General features: G+C 39.6%; 1 protein-coding gene across 2 annotated transcripts in view; it reads left to right on the top strand.

Annotated features, from left to right (window-relative positions):
- The window catches only part of papss1 (3'-phosphoadenosine 5'-phosphosulfate synthase 1), a 30535-nt gene that overhangs the window by 458 nt on the left and 15202 nt on the right, over positions 1-14875 (top strand). The window contains exons 1-8 of one of the 2 annotated variants that reach the window (XM_053501372.1): positions 1351-1501; positions 3622-3736; positions 4087-4322; positions 5141-5279; positions 7498-7616; positions 8984-9097; positions 11295-11406; positions 14552-14757. In XM_053501372.1, coding sequence (XP_053357347.1) covers positions 1481-1501; positions 3622-3736; positions 4087-4322; positions 5141-5279; positions 7498-7616; positions 8984-9097; positions 11295-11406; positions 14552-14757 — 1062 coding nt within the window. In that variant the 5' untranslated portion in view covers positions 1351-1480. Of the gene's footprint in view, positions 1-1350; positions 1502-3621; positions 3737-4086; positions 4323-5140; positions 5280-7497; positions 7617-8983; positions 9098-11294; positions 11407-14551; positions 14758-14875 lie in introns of those variants that run through there. The other variant, XM_053501371.1, reaches the window with a different exon arrangement.

Here is a 14875-nt window from a genome sequence, read left to right as displayed (position 1 = left end):
TTCAGATCCATTTTCTGTTCCTCTAAGCTACATTTACCTTTTTGAGAATGCGAGAAGGAGAATATATCTTTGTATACCTGTATGTTTTAGAGACAGTGGATTACCTGGATTTTTGTCACGACACTCATGATCTCACTCCTGCTTTATTCTATCTAATAATAAACTCCACTTTTCTTGTAAAGCTTTCCTCTAGTGGACCCTAGTGCAGTGTGATTGTGGGTGGGGAATTTAGGGAAGCATTAGTGAGGGTCCGGGGTGTCCCCGTTCACCCCAAAGGCGTTCAGAGGTCAGGGCTTTGAGTTCTTCCAACCAAACTTTCAAGTTAAGTCAGGGAGGCTTTTATACACTTCAGTACACATTAACAAGAAACAACGTTCCTCCAGGACCAAGGTGCTTCGTGCAATATAAATGAACAAAACTAACCTTCTAGCTGAGACACCTAAGCTGACTAGCTAAGACGAAACAAATTAATATTGTAATTTAACAAAACTGTCTATCTAAGAACTATACCAAAGACAACGTAACATGCACATGCAGATGTTTAAACAACACGACATAACGAAGCCTTGACGAACCGTGTCTTCATGGAGATCGCTTTGTGCACAGAAACATTGTCGTGCTGGAAACATGTTTGTAATGCTAAAGCAAACCAAGACTTTCCAAAAACTTGTAACCCTCAAGCGTGCCTGTTGATACTGAAGCGTTGGCATGAGAGTTATTAATCCCAATTCCTCCCTTTCCAATGCTTTAGTTCTTTAGTCTGTCCAGCTGTTTTAATTTCTCATCTGTACACTTCTCTTAAATAGTTTTTAGCTTTCACATTAATCCATCATCATCATCCTTTAGGTCACTCACTAGCCGGGTCGAGTCGCTGCTGTAACTCCCTAACCGCATTGCATCAGGGAACATCAAGTACAATACTTTCAGCTAATTAGTCATTTGCACCACAGTTTCTGTTTTAGAAAAATATCAGATGTAAATTCTCCCTAAAATACTGGCCAGCATTACTTCAACCTGAATAATTATACTGATTTCTGTTGCTTTCTGGATGTTAGATGTTAAAATGCAAATTCTCATAGGCTAATAAAGTGGAGTTTGCTCTACAAGCTTTGTATTGTGCATGGTGGGAAAGCAGATTAACAGAACACAGTTCTGAGTGTTATAAAACTCCCTTTACTTCTCTATATAAACCCCTGGACAGAATTTAATGGATCTTTGCCGATTAAACTTGCGCCATAAATGAAATAAAAATGTTGAGAAGAAGTGAAGTTATAAGCAGTTATGTGCCAGATTACGTCACAGCTTCGAGCACTTATTGCGCTTTTTCTCCTCAAGGTGGGCGTGGTCATATGTGTCATAAAACAGAGCCAGTCAGCGTGAAAGTTTACTGTGAATACAGAGTATAAGTTTACAGAACGACCGTAACACAGCTACAAGCCACACAAATCCTCATTACACCCACAGGACAGAGCGACTCGTCATGTCTTACTTCACAGAAATGGTACGTACACTATGAAAACTGAACCTTGCGCCATAAATTAAATTAAAATGTTGAGCAGCAGGGAAGGTATGAACAGTTATGTACCAGGTGCTGATTATTTTTTAGCTTTAACCTTTTAATTATTGCTACAAAACTATTTATGTTCTAATTAAAGACCAGTACTAACTCTAGTTTAATATATTGTGTGTGTTTGTGTTGTGGTTGTTACATTTTCAGCATATAAATAAGCTGGGTTACGAGTTAGAATCAATAAACAAAACATTATACAAGACGAGATAATGAGGAGGACATTGGGGGACACGCTATGCCTGTGTTTCATTGAGGGAACACAATATTAGAATATTAGTTGAGGGATTAGTCGTGTTTTAGAGCACAAACTTCACGAGTGCTGTGTTTTATCTTTTATCTTTCATTGTGTAGCGAAACCTGTCGTTCCGGCTGAGTAAGCACTCCGCTGACTTCTCAGGATTATATGAGTCTGTGCGGCGTGTGTGTGTGTGGGATGTGTGTAAAACCGTTAATATGAGCTCGGATGTTAGAGAATAAGAACATTGTGAAAGTCTCCTCAAACTCTGTGCGAAACTGTAGAGCTTAAAGAACTTCAGCGGTGTACGCCGGAGCTAAACCCACCGAGGTTTACACGTCACAAAGACGGCTCTGTAGTCGACCTGGAGCTCAAATAGACGTCAGTGTGTCTTGTGTTAGGGTGTGTGTGTCCGTGTGTGTGTGTGTGTTTGGGGGGGGGGCATGTTAGCTGAGGTGGTGTTTTTCCACCCGGACATGAAGAGCTGAATTCAAACCATCTCCAGAGCAGTAGAGCCGAGCAACAGCGAGTCTTTAATCTTTAAGAGTTTCACGTCATTTAAGTCTTTATCGGAAAAGTTAGAAGGAAGTAGACTGGGATATAATAAGTACTTGCTTACACTGGCCTTTGTGTATTTTGCATGTTGAGTAGGTCACGTGATCTATTAGTCTGCAGTATGATGTATTATCGGCACACTCGACACGTGAAAACTTATAAGAGACAAACGTTGAAATCCATGGTGCCTTTTTTTTATTTAATTTTTTTTAAAAGCTGGATACAAACTAATTTATGAGGAACATGCATGTAGATGAGAAATTTGGTATTTACATGGTAGAAGGGGGAAGAAAAGGTTTGTGCTTCGGGGTGTGTAAATTTATGCCTAATTAGCCTACATAATGTTTGATGTTAATGTTAAACAGTACCTTTGTTTTAAATTTAATTTATTTTACGTTAATTTACTAATCAGACACTTATTTAAACACAACTTCACCGCCTTGAATAAACAAACATAAAAGTAAAATAAGCAAGTCCTTTTATATAAAACAATTAGCACTAATCACTCATTTAGGACAAAAAAAAACAGGACTAATCTGTCTGTAAGCCGAGAACAAGTAAGGAACAAAAATAAAACTCAACTGACAGAAGTTATTTTTCTTCTTTTTCTTCTTTTTCTTATTATTATACATGTATTATTTTTATTATTTGTATTTTTTTTATTATTATTATTATTGTTCTAGTGATTGGATTTTATTACATACATATAGCATATTCAGACCTATACTTATGAAGCTAACTGTTTATGAAAATATGAATTTTTAGTATGTTTTAAAAACATTTACAAACAACCTTAGTCAAAAAAAAAAGTTTGTCAGGTAAGATCGAAACAGGAAGTAACTTGTCTGTCTGTCTTTAAACCACTAACACAGCATGTTTTGATGAAACCTGACCAAATGCACGTTGAATGTGCTGATTCGATTAAAATAGCGATTCCTTAAGTTTTACAATTTTATAAATATCCCAATTTGATGTAACTTTTTTCAGGGTTTTTTTCTTAAAGAAAAAAGTTTACTCAGTAGTTCAGCCCGTTTCTGATAACATTAGTTTTCTCACTTATAAACTTCAAATTAAATAAAACACAAAGCTACGTTGTAATGGCCTAATTGTAAATTTATAATACATATTGCGTGAAGTCTGTCCTCTGTCTGTCTGTCCGTCTGTCCATTTGTCCTTTCTTCCTTCCTACATGATTTATGTCTGTTAGCTTTGTATATTTAATCTAAAGCTGTGTGAGAAAATGTGATCGCGTCTCTTTCAGGGGATGCAGCGAGCCACTAACGTCACCTACCAGGCTCATCACGTGAGCCGGAACAAACGTGGACAAGCCGTCGGGACAAGAGGAGGCTTCCGGGGATGCACCGTGTGGCTCACAGGTATTACAGGGAATGAGCAGCTGTGACACGTCAACCGTGTGTCCAAAAACGAAAGGGTTTCAGACATTTAGTTCAATTCATAAACTAAAGTTAAGCAACTGCAGCCATTGAAGAGAAGGCCTTCATTAGTCCTGGCAAAATATAAAGAACAAGATCAGGCACGCCCTAGTCCCTTTCAAGATGCATTTTTGCAACAAGTGGACAAGCAGTGGGACTTTTTTTTTTTTTTTTTTTTTCCCTCCCGGTTTTTGGCTCCACATGGGCTGTTTGCTTTCCTGTGTTTATTCAGAAGCTCTAATGATGTCAGCACTAAGTTTATTCTCTCTCTCTCTCTCCCTGTCCATCCGAAGGCCTGTCTGGAGCGGGCAAGACGACGGTGAGCATGGCTCTAGAGGAGCACCTGGTGTGCCACGGGATCCCCTGTTACACTCTGGACGGCGACAACATCAGACAGGGCCTGAACAAAAACCTGGGCTTCAGCCCCGAAGACCGAGAGGAGAACATCCGGCGCATAGCCGAGGTGGCCAAGCTGTTCGCCGACGCCGGGCTCGTGTGCATCGCCAGCTTCATCTCGCCGTATAGCAGGGTACTGCACCGCTTCCATGATTCCGGGATATCCTGTTATCTTTACTATACACTCAGCAGTCACCTCCCGATACGATATTATCACAATGACTCGGTTCAATTAAAATAGTGATTCTATAGGTACCATGATTTTATAAATATAAAAAAAATGTTTTATGAGTAATTAAATGTAGCCTGTTACTTGTAACATTAGTTTTCTTAAGCGCAGCGTTTAAACACTAAATTAAACACAAAGTTACACTGTTACTGAGCATCATCCACCATAATTATTATTTCTAAACAAACTTTCGAACGAATAATTCTTACTCCTACCACACGGGATGAATAGTTCAGATTGCGCCACCTGTAGGATTATGAAGAAACAGCAACGCTTTACCGCCTCGAGCACCTCCAAAGTCTCGAAACAGCGCTCACCAGCTAGTTGAGGTTTGAGACTTTGGAGGTGTTCGAGGCGGTAAAACGTCACTGTTTCTTTGTTATCCTACAAGATTGTAGGTGAGAGTGTGTGTAATGAGTTGGTTCGAGACTAATTCGCTCACAGATTTTGAAGAAAAAGGCAGATCAGAGGCATTTAACGTGTGATTTTGATATTGTAACGCCATAAAAATGCATCAGAATCATTTATATCCGAGCCCGATCACGACCAGTCAAACTGAAAACTAGTCAATTCTGGTCACTGGCCGACCGACCGGTTCATCTCTATTATAAATGTTAAAAAAGAAGTCAAAAGAATCGCTTTTCGATTTAGAATCGAAACAGTTGTTTTTTGTTTTTTTTGTTCACATTTCTTTGTTGTACTTTTGTGGTCTTCCTGTGCAGGACCGCCTGAACGCAAGAACGATTCACGATACAGCAGGCCTCCCGTTCTTTGAAGTTTTTGTGGATGCACCGCTGGATGTGTGCGAGCAAAGAGACGTGAAGGGCCTTTACAAGAGAGCCAGAGCTGGAGAGATCAGAGGTGAAACACCGCTCCTCCACCATCGAGTCTAAATTGTGTGAACTTAAGAACATTATGTATCAGCTTGTAGCGTAACGTTTATAAACAGGGCCCAGGGGTAGCTCAGTGGTTAAGGCGTTGGACTACGGTTCGGAAGATCCCAGGTTCAAACCCCACAACCACCAAGTTGCCACTGTTGGGCCCTTGAGCGCGGCCCTTAACCCTCAACTGCTCAGATGTGTAATGAGAAAAAAAATTGTAAGTCGCTCTGTATAAGAGCGTCTGCCAAATGCCTAAATGTAAAACATAAGGATTCAGTTTTCGTATTGCTGATATCAGGAGTATTTTGGGTCCTTTTTGGTGAGTTGCATAATAGTGACCTCAATTTGGTGTGTGTGTGTGAGAAAGAGACCACTCGAGCACAAAAGTCAAACTTTGTAGTCCGTATCCAACAGAATCATTGGGTGTAATGCATTACAAAGTAGCGTTACAGTACTTGGATGACTTTTTTGATGTAACGAGTGATCTAACGCTTTAGGTCCGCCATTTAAGTTCCCAGTTATTTAGTTATATTTTCAAAAATGTAATCCGTTATGTAGACAATTTATGTAATCCATGAGCCAGACAACAGTCATTTCATTAATGTGTGTGTGTATGGAAAAATCGTCCTATAAGCTCCGCCCCCAATACCCCCTCCCCCTCATGTTATTCCTGTTGTTAGCAGTTAACAAATTACGATAAAGGAGTTTTCATTTTCTGCAGTGGAAAAGTACTCAAACTAGTTACTGTTATCAGAAAGTAACACTGTAATGTAACATTACTTTTTAATGACCGTAATTTTGTAATGTAATTAGTTACTTTAAAAAGTAAAGTCCCCCAAGACTGTTAATGACTCCTGTCCTGCTTTTTTAGGCATTGTGTAAAAAAAAGAAAAAAAGTAAAAGATTACAGTGCTGTGTAGTAACTTTAAGAGAAAGGGAAGTGAAGTATAGATGTTATCGTTACAAAGTTAGAGGAAGTACCTTTTTTTTTTTTTTTTTTTTTTTTTTTGCAGTTTGTGCATTAGCAGTGGTTTGAGCCTCCCTCGTTGCTGCCATATGTTTTAAACTGAAAGGTGCTTTTATTCCAGATGTGCTTAACATGTCTTTAAAAGTACAGCGGTACGTCGGCATACAAATTTAATCCGTTCTGGAGGAGATGTCTTAAGGTGAAATGTCATATTGTAAAGCACATTGTCCCATAGGAGATTATGTAAATGCGGATAATCCGTTCCAGTTACACAAAAATATAACTAATATCACCAATTTTAAACACTAGAATCATATTTTTGCATCTAAAAACAATCAAATCATTTAGAAAAGACATTAAATCTCATTTAACATTAATTTATGATTCGTTTTGGCCTGCTTCAAAAACCAAACTGAAAGGCTCCCTTTTCTTCTTGCTAGCGGCATTGCTAACATTCCTAAGACCCATGGTGCTGTGACTTCACTAAATCTTACACAAAATGCAAGAAAAAAAAAAACCCACACAAATTATGTAAACTTTCTTGGCTTGTTCTTTCACTGTCTCAAAGCAGGTTATTATCGGCTACCTGACGTACACGCGGCCACCTCGGGCATTTAAAGCCTTTATAGACCTCACATCCATCACTGACCATCATGTGTTTTTATCATTGTGTAATTCATGGGAATTAACTGTGAGTATCAGAAGCCTGAGTCTCCTTAACTGGTCTTCAAGAGAGACTTATAGCAATCAATGATCGATTTATAACAGTCCCTGATCAATTCATAGACGTTCCTCAGAACGAGTGACTGCATCATGGATGTGACTGAGATGATTTGCTTTTATGTTGTGATTGTAGGATTCACGGGAATCAGCTGAGTAGGAAAAGAGTCTTCAAAACTGGTGCGAACGTGACCGACACTTTGATTTCTCCTCATCACTGGTTAATTTATGGACATCAGATACCAATGAATTTGTTTGATTGATTCATCTCCACCACCAATGGATTCTTATTGTTATTCAACTTGTTGAAAGTTGTTATGAACAGTTTTCTGGCTGTCAATGAGCCATCAACCAATCAAATCTTATCCACCATCAACTGATCGATGGTGCAAAGCAAATTAACCGGTTAATCCCTTATTATCTCCATCACCGACTCATTCACATCATTCACACGTCGATTCGTTATAATCACCGGCCGCTCTAAGATCCGCTCTTGTCGTTGCCGTTGTAGGATTCACAGGAATCGACTCGGAGTACGAGAAGCCCGAGGCTCCGGAGCTGGTGCTGAAGACCGACTCGTGCAACGTGAACGAGTGTATCCAGCAGCTGCTTGATCTTCTGCAGGAGAGAGTGAGTTCATACTGCACACCGATGCACCATGTAACCACGAGTCTTAGGGATCTGAAACTCCAGTCCTGACCTCTGTTTATTAATGTCATAAATGCCACATTAAATTAGCTGATGGGAACAGGACGACTTTTCTTTAGGGTCAGTGACTTCGCAAAAGAACAGCCCGTACACCTGATTAAATAAAGCAAATTCTCTCTCATACTCACACACCATGAAACATGAAAAGATTTATTAAGTTACAACCGATAGGTTTGTTTGAAGTCAGCAGTTCTAGAGGGAGAGCTGCATGCAAAGTCTGAAATCTGTTTTCGAGGCACACATTTGAATTCCCATCGCATTTCATTGTAGTAGTTAGATCCCAGAACAAGACATGCATTCACTTTTATTAACCATTGGGGACAAACCATTTATATAAGATGCGGAATGGGACAATCAAAAGTCACACACACGTACTGTATCTGGAGAAAATTCACCAAAATGTGAATCATCATGTAAAAACCTTCCGTCCGTCAAGCATATTTAATTGTTTAACTCTGTAAAGACTTTTTAAAAGGTTTTTAACCAAGTAAATCCAAATTAAGTATTAAAGTGTGTAGATAAATCTTAAACATCTAATCTAGCTGTAATTTTGAATAGCAAAAACTGATTTTCACCAGGAATATGGCTGTAGAAGTGTGAGATATGACGCATACCAATGTCATACTAATGTACTGTACGGAACACCGATCAGACACGTCGGTTCACATCATGTTTCCCAGCTGTTCGTTTATGTAACGATGTAATTACAACTATTTTAAAATCTTGACGAGCAAGTTCATACCTTCACGCATACATATGCCTCGAGGTGAATGCAAATGTGTTGTTATACTTTTGGAGCACATGGTTATTTAAGATCATATTTAATTAGAGGTTAACCGATATGATTATTATTATTTTTAGGGCGAATATTACTACAAATTATTAGTAACGAAGGAGACGATATCTGATATTTGAAACCGTTACGCATCTGCAGCAAAAACTTATAAAAGAATAACACACAACTTTGCTGCAACGCCTTTAAGACTGGAATTCTTGGCTCATACCAAGCTACCAAGGGGTACACGCTGGACCAGCGCAAGGTTTAAAGGAGAACTTTGTACATCTGTGGCAGGATTTAGGATTTATTGGCTAATCATTAAATCACCAAACGCTCGATGATCAGCTCGGGCGATAACCGGTCAACCGTTAATCATTATGTTGATTTTGCTTTACACAAATACAGAGGAATGCTAATCCTCAATTAGTGCCAAGTATTTTTAGCCAAGTTAGCATAAAGTGAAATGAAAATACACATCAAGCTTTTTCAATACACGATTGTCTTCTTTCAGGACATCGTACCTGTGGACGCCACCTATGAGGTGAAGGAGCTCTATGTGCCCGAGAACAAGCTGGACTTGGCAAAGGCTGATGCAGAGACGCTGCCTACCGTTGAGATTGGAAAGGTAACACACACACACACTACACCATGTACACACACACTTTCCTCGTTTGGTCCCTGCAATAAAAATGTTGGCTTTGGACAGCGAAGTACAAACGTGTTCCAATCATCAGCTGCATCAGGATTTACACGTCCAAGATCAAAGTTGGATTTTTACCGCAGAGGCAAATGCTCTGCTAATGGCTTTGAAGTTCATTGAATCCTCATAAGAAAGAATATTTCTTAATAATAACAAACTTAAAATCATGTCTTTTCTAATGAAGCATTAGAAAATATAATGCAATCCAATAATCTATGCATATAATAAAATTGTTTTTGGATCGATGTTTAAACATTAAACTACATGAAATAAAGCCTGATGTTGGAATAAAACGTGCATTTCTTCAAATAATCGTTGATATCAAGTCGTCTTTACAAGATACAGGATAGGACATTCAAAAGTTACACACAAATGGATCCATGTGACGAGATCTCCAACCAGAACCTGGGAACAACAATGAGTCCTACAGGTCCAGAGGACAGAGGGGGACGGGGTCACTGGCAGGTCACGAGCGACATGTAAAGCGAGAGAGAGTTTCGGGGAAAGAACAGTCACCCAGTGTATAATGTGAATGTATATTTAGTCTAGAGTGCAAGCAGAGACTCCGGCAGGACTAACTATGACATCATAATTTAAAAGGGAGGAGCCAGAAGGAAACACAGACATGAGGGGGAACTGAGCCATCAACAACCTCAAAGTGATCAATGAGAGTGACGAGGACAGCATCTAAACATACCAGTTCACCGTAATACTCTACGTCCATGAGTCCCGAACATTAATTGGACGGTTATTTCATGACTGTGGGGCTTTGTAAGAAAAGGCTCCGCCCCCTGATGTAGTTTTCATTAGAGATGGGGGAAATCTTTTTTTTTTTTATAAATATCGTACACCATAAATCGTATACCATGTACGTCACTTGACTCCGAAATCTCTACATTTTGTTAACTTATTTGTTTGCATTTGAGGTGGTAAAACATTGCAGTTCCTCTATATTCCTACAGGTGGAGCACTATATAATATAATCCACTCATTAAGACACAACACTGTATCCTGTGTGGTAGGACCAAAGTATTTGCTAGGTTTGTTTAGAACTGTAACTAAGTGTAAAAAAAAAAAAAAAAAAAAAAGGAATGATGAGACAGAATCTTTGATATTTATCTTTGATGTTAGATTTTTATATTTATATATAAAAAATGTGACTAACAGAATCACAAAATAAATTAAATGGGCATGTAGGTGTGTATTTTGATCGTATCATATCTGTGGCCCTTGATTATTACCATCTCTATCTTTCCTAAAACGAGGTACCAACAAACAGCCTGCACTCCCTGACCCTCTGTGTGTGTGTGTGTGTGTGTGTGTGTGTGTGTGTGTGTGTGTGTGTGTGTGTGTGTGTGTGTGTGTGTGTAATCGAATAATCTGCAACAGGATTTGTTAAAGGAGCTGCCTTTGTATATGCTTAAAAGACTGGTTTCACCAGTGTAAAGCCATTATTATTTTTTTTTATTAACGTTTTTTATGCTCACCGCTGCAATATTTCTTATTTTTTATTAGTTGAGAACTCCGTTTCATCCCTTGCAGTACATTGTAGAGTCCACTAGTGGACGATATCTGATCTATAGAGTATCCTTTTTCTGCAAGTGGTCTTTCTTTTTTTCTTTGAGGTGACCAGTCTTCCATTTCTCATGCGTGCTTATTTTAATTGGAAGGTTTCTAATCAAATTTGGTGCGTGACCTCAGATCTCTGCTTTGCACTGAAGATTTGTGATTTAGTGTAAAAAAAAAAAAAAAAAAAAAACTCTTAAGATCATTGTTTCAGTCAACATCTTTAAACTATTTAATCATTGTGCAAATTTGCATACTAGGAGAATTCCCTTGGGAAAGTTTAACGTTCTGTCCTCCAGGAATGTTCCTCGTGAGACCTTGGGAGGCAGAGCTAAGGTGGAGGAACAATACTGATCTGGTTATCTAGATTTGTTTCGGGACACTTATTTATAATCTAAAACATAGAGTAAGTGTCAATACTTTCTCACGTGGTCACGTGATTTGACTTGTGGCGACACTGAAGCGTCTTTCCACAGTGAGAGACACTGCGAGTCAGACCTGAGGTTTGAAGTTTAATCAGATGTTTTGATCAGTTGTACCCTCTGTCATGCTTTAGGTGGACATGCAGTGGGTCCAGGTGCTGGCCGAGGGCTGGGCCACTCCGCTCAACGGCTTCATGAGAGAGAGGGAGTACCTCCAGTGCCTGCATTTTGACTGCCTGCTGGACGGTAAGCCTTTCGTCTGAACTTCTGTTTACTCACATCTGACTTTGGTTCAGGCTGCAGTAGCAGCTGTGAGTGTTTGCGGTAAGTGAAGAGCGAAACACCACGGAGCGCGTTGTTTAGGAAAATAATCAATGACACGGTGGTGTGATGCGGCCTCCTAACGGATTACAAGTTAATTATATTCTAATAACTGTACTACATTTCTTTGTCCATTTTGTATTTATTAATGAATGACATCATGCTTTTATCATTTTACTGTCTTCCATGGGACACTTGGGTTACAGAGGCTTGCTAATCAGATGAAAAGCACCATTTTAATCAGAACCATCTTTTAAAGGGAATTTACAAGGGGGTGTTCGAGTCAAAGCGGGACTTTTGATTGTACAGAATAACAGAACACAGTTCTAAGAGTAAAAACTCCCTTTATGTCTCTATATAATCCCCTGATACACTAATGCACTTATCCTAGTGTCTCACTAGTGCTTGGACACCACCAAGGTGTAACGTTTTCTCGGTACGCTAGAGCCATGAACGGACTTGTCTGTCTGATTCACATCTGAAACACCGGCCTCCCAGGGATTCCTTTAATGGCGATCCCGAACATGTGTAAATGTTTCGGAGCGAGGTCAGGACTGTACGGGGGCCGTGGCAGTAACTCCCAGCCGAGTTCCTGTAATGTGCGAGTGGTGTTGGTGGATCAGGCTTCTGCAAATGTCATCACAAGTCCCGGTTTGACTCGAACAAATCATATTTAAATTAATATAAGCCAGCTAGAAAGATATTCAGCATGCTTTAAGGAGTGTAGCTTTTGTGGGTTCAGTTTTTAGCCGCGCAAAAAATAAACAAAACTTTCTGTTTGTTCTGTTTTCTGTTATCATCATATTCTTTTTAACACACTATAATAGCAAATTTGTGTCAAGCGCACCATGACCAAAGCTCTGCACTAGAGGGCGCTGTTGATAAGCAGTACACCAGCAGTCGGTCCGTCTCCCCACAGCGGTTGTGCGGCGCGGTCAGAGCCGAGGAAACGAGCAACTCGAAACAAATTGCATTAAACGCAGTATAAAAGTGAATTAGGACTGGAAGCTCAAGTCTCACATTCTTTCCCTTCAGGCCTGAGTCACGTCGATCTGTTGCATCCGGAGCTTTGTGTGCGTTCTCAAAACTTATTCGAGCCGAAATAAAAAAGGGACATTGTGTAGAGATTTTTTTTTCTTTCCTTCCCTTCTTTTCTTTATGGAAAGAGACGACCTGCTGAGGGGCTTTTAGAGGAGTAATCTGCTTTTTTCATTTCTAAAGCTGCGTAATTACAACAATTTCCCTCAATTGAGTTTGAGTTTCCAAAAACGAGTCAATTTAATTTTATTGCTTTAAAAACGTTGACCTTTTGCTGCGAATCAGGTTACCAAGTGTTCCAACATGCACCACTAATACAGATACAGTTACCTTGGGATCGAAATTTCTTATCTTATTTTCTCGTGTGTGTGTGTTTGTGTGTGTATGTGTGTGTGTGTGTGTGTGTGTGTGTGTGTGTGTGTGTGTGAGAGAGAAAGAGAGAGAGAGAGCGCTCTCAGTAGATGAAATAATTTTGATCTAGTCAATCACAGTCATAATTAATCACAATGAATCAATTTTAAATATTAAATATTTTAATAAGTACTTATAATGTTATAACTTATTACAATTGTGTTATGAAATGTGCAGTGTTGGAATAAAGAAATAAATGACAAACAGGTTAAAGGAAGCGGATTATAAAATCTCCAACATTAACGTTTATGGGATCGGCGCTGGCTGGGTAGTGTTGTGGGGGTTAGGGGGCGCGAACCCAAAAATCAATAACTTAGAGCCTTAGCTGCCTGAGCCAGCACTTCGCCTATTGATCTGAAAAAAAAAAAAAAAGTTGTGCTCATGTGTCAATATTGACAGCTATATATATATATAATGAGTTTCACTTTTTCCAATTAAATTACTGAAATAAATCAACTTTTCGATAGTATTCTGATTCATTGAGTTGCTCCTGTATGTATATAGTTTGTTTGCTGTTGTTCATATATTGTTTCACCGTGTAATACAACATAATATTTAGAGGTGGGCAGTATATATTAAAATAACTTTCATTTGTTATGTTATTAGATATCTAAATACAGTATCGTGTAATTTATTGTATAATCTTTCTAATTTTCCAACATGGCAAAGCTGTTGTGTTAGAATAGTTACTGAGGGTTTGAGCACACATGGTGGATATTATGATGTTTTAGTTCCATCTGAAGTGCACACACACACACACACACACACACACACACACACACACACACACACACACACCGTCTTACAGCGCCGCAGTGTGAAACAGTATACGGGCAATAACAAACAAGAGGAAATATTTACAATCCTTTCGAGTGCTTCTTATGTGAGTAAGTTTAGTCACGATGTAGTATTAGTACTAATATTATTCATATAGTCGTGTTTATTTTGTTAAGTTTGTGCCCCTCTTGTTTTCCCTCATTCCCTCCGTCTTATTCCGATGAATTCCGTTTGAACCCAGACACTTAATTTTTCATCTCTGTTGCACAATAGCTTAAGGTGACCTTTGACCTCTCGCGCTAGGTTTTCATCACACTGTCACGTCTCTCTTTTCTCCCACTTTTAATTGTTGATTCGCTTTTCCTGATTTTCCCGAAACCTTCCAGATTCGTACGATTCTTTGCCTTTTTTCTTGGTATTTATGATTTCAGTCTGAGCTTGTGGAAAAAGCCAGAATGAGTGGAGAAGTGTGTGTTTGTATGTGTGATGCTGGTGAGATCCAGGGAGCTCAGAGGCTGATTTATCTACTTTGTGGAGCAATAAGTCAAAAGTTAGCTCCAGAGGTCTGTGTGTTTAAAAAAAACGAAAAAAAAAACAACCCATTTTATGTTGATTAATTCGTAGTGCTTATGTCGATAAATCAGCTGTTTCACATAAACTAACAGAAGCTTCAACATTCAATCCTTGAATAAAGATAGAACCTCAACCACCCTCCTGCTTGTCTTCCCATGTAATATCTGTAACCATGCCTACTCTGTGCCTCACGGGGCTTTTCTGCGGCTCAGCTCGCATGTTTGCGTCTGATGTATGAGGAAAAAGCTTGACCTTTCCCCTCTCTCCACAGGAGGAGTCATTAACTTGTCCGTCCCGGTGGTCCTGCCCGTCACAGGCGCAGACAAGGAGCGTCTAGACGGCTGCACAGCGATCGCGCTGGTCTACAACGGGCGGCGCGTTGCCATCCTGCGCAACCCCGAGTTCTACGAGCACCGAAAGGAGGAGCGCTGTGCCCGCCAGTGGGGCACCACCTGCAAGGACCACCCCTATATCAAGGTCAGGAAAGGTCACGCGGCATCAGCCGCTGCTCTTCAGATCGCACACACAGAACATATCCAGTCTGTAGGGTGAAGGAAACCTCGTCAGCTAATTATAATAACACACAGTCGGCGTC

This window comes from Clarias gariepinus, chromosome 8 (assembly GCF_024256425.1).
Source record: "Clarias gariepinus isolate MV-2021 ecotype Netherlands chromosome 8, CGAR_prim_01v2, whole genome shotgun sequence".
Classification (NCBI taxonomy): Eukaryota; Metazoa; Chordata; class Actinopteri; order Siluriformes; family Clariidae; genus Clarias; species Clarias gariepinus.
This window is presented reverse-complemented; position numbering and strand designations above follow the sequence as displayed.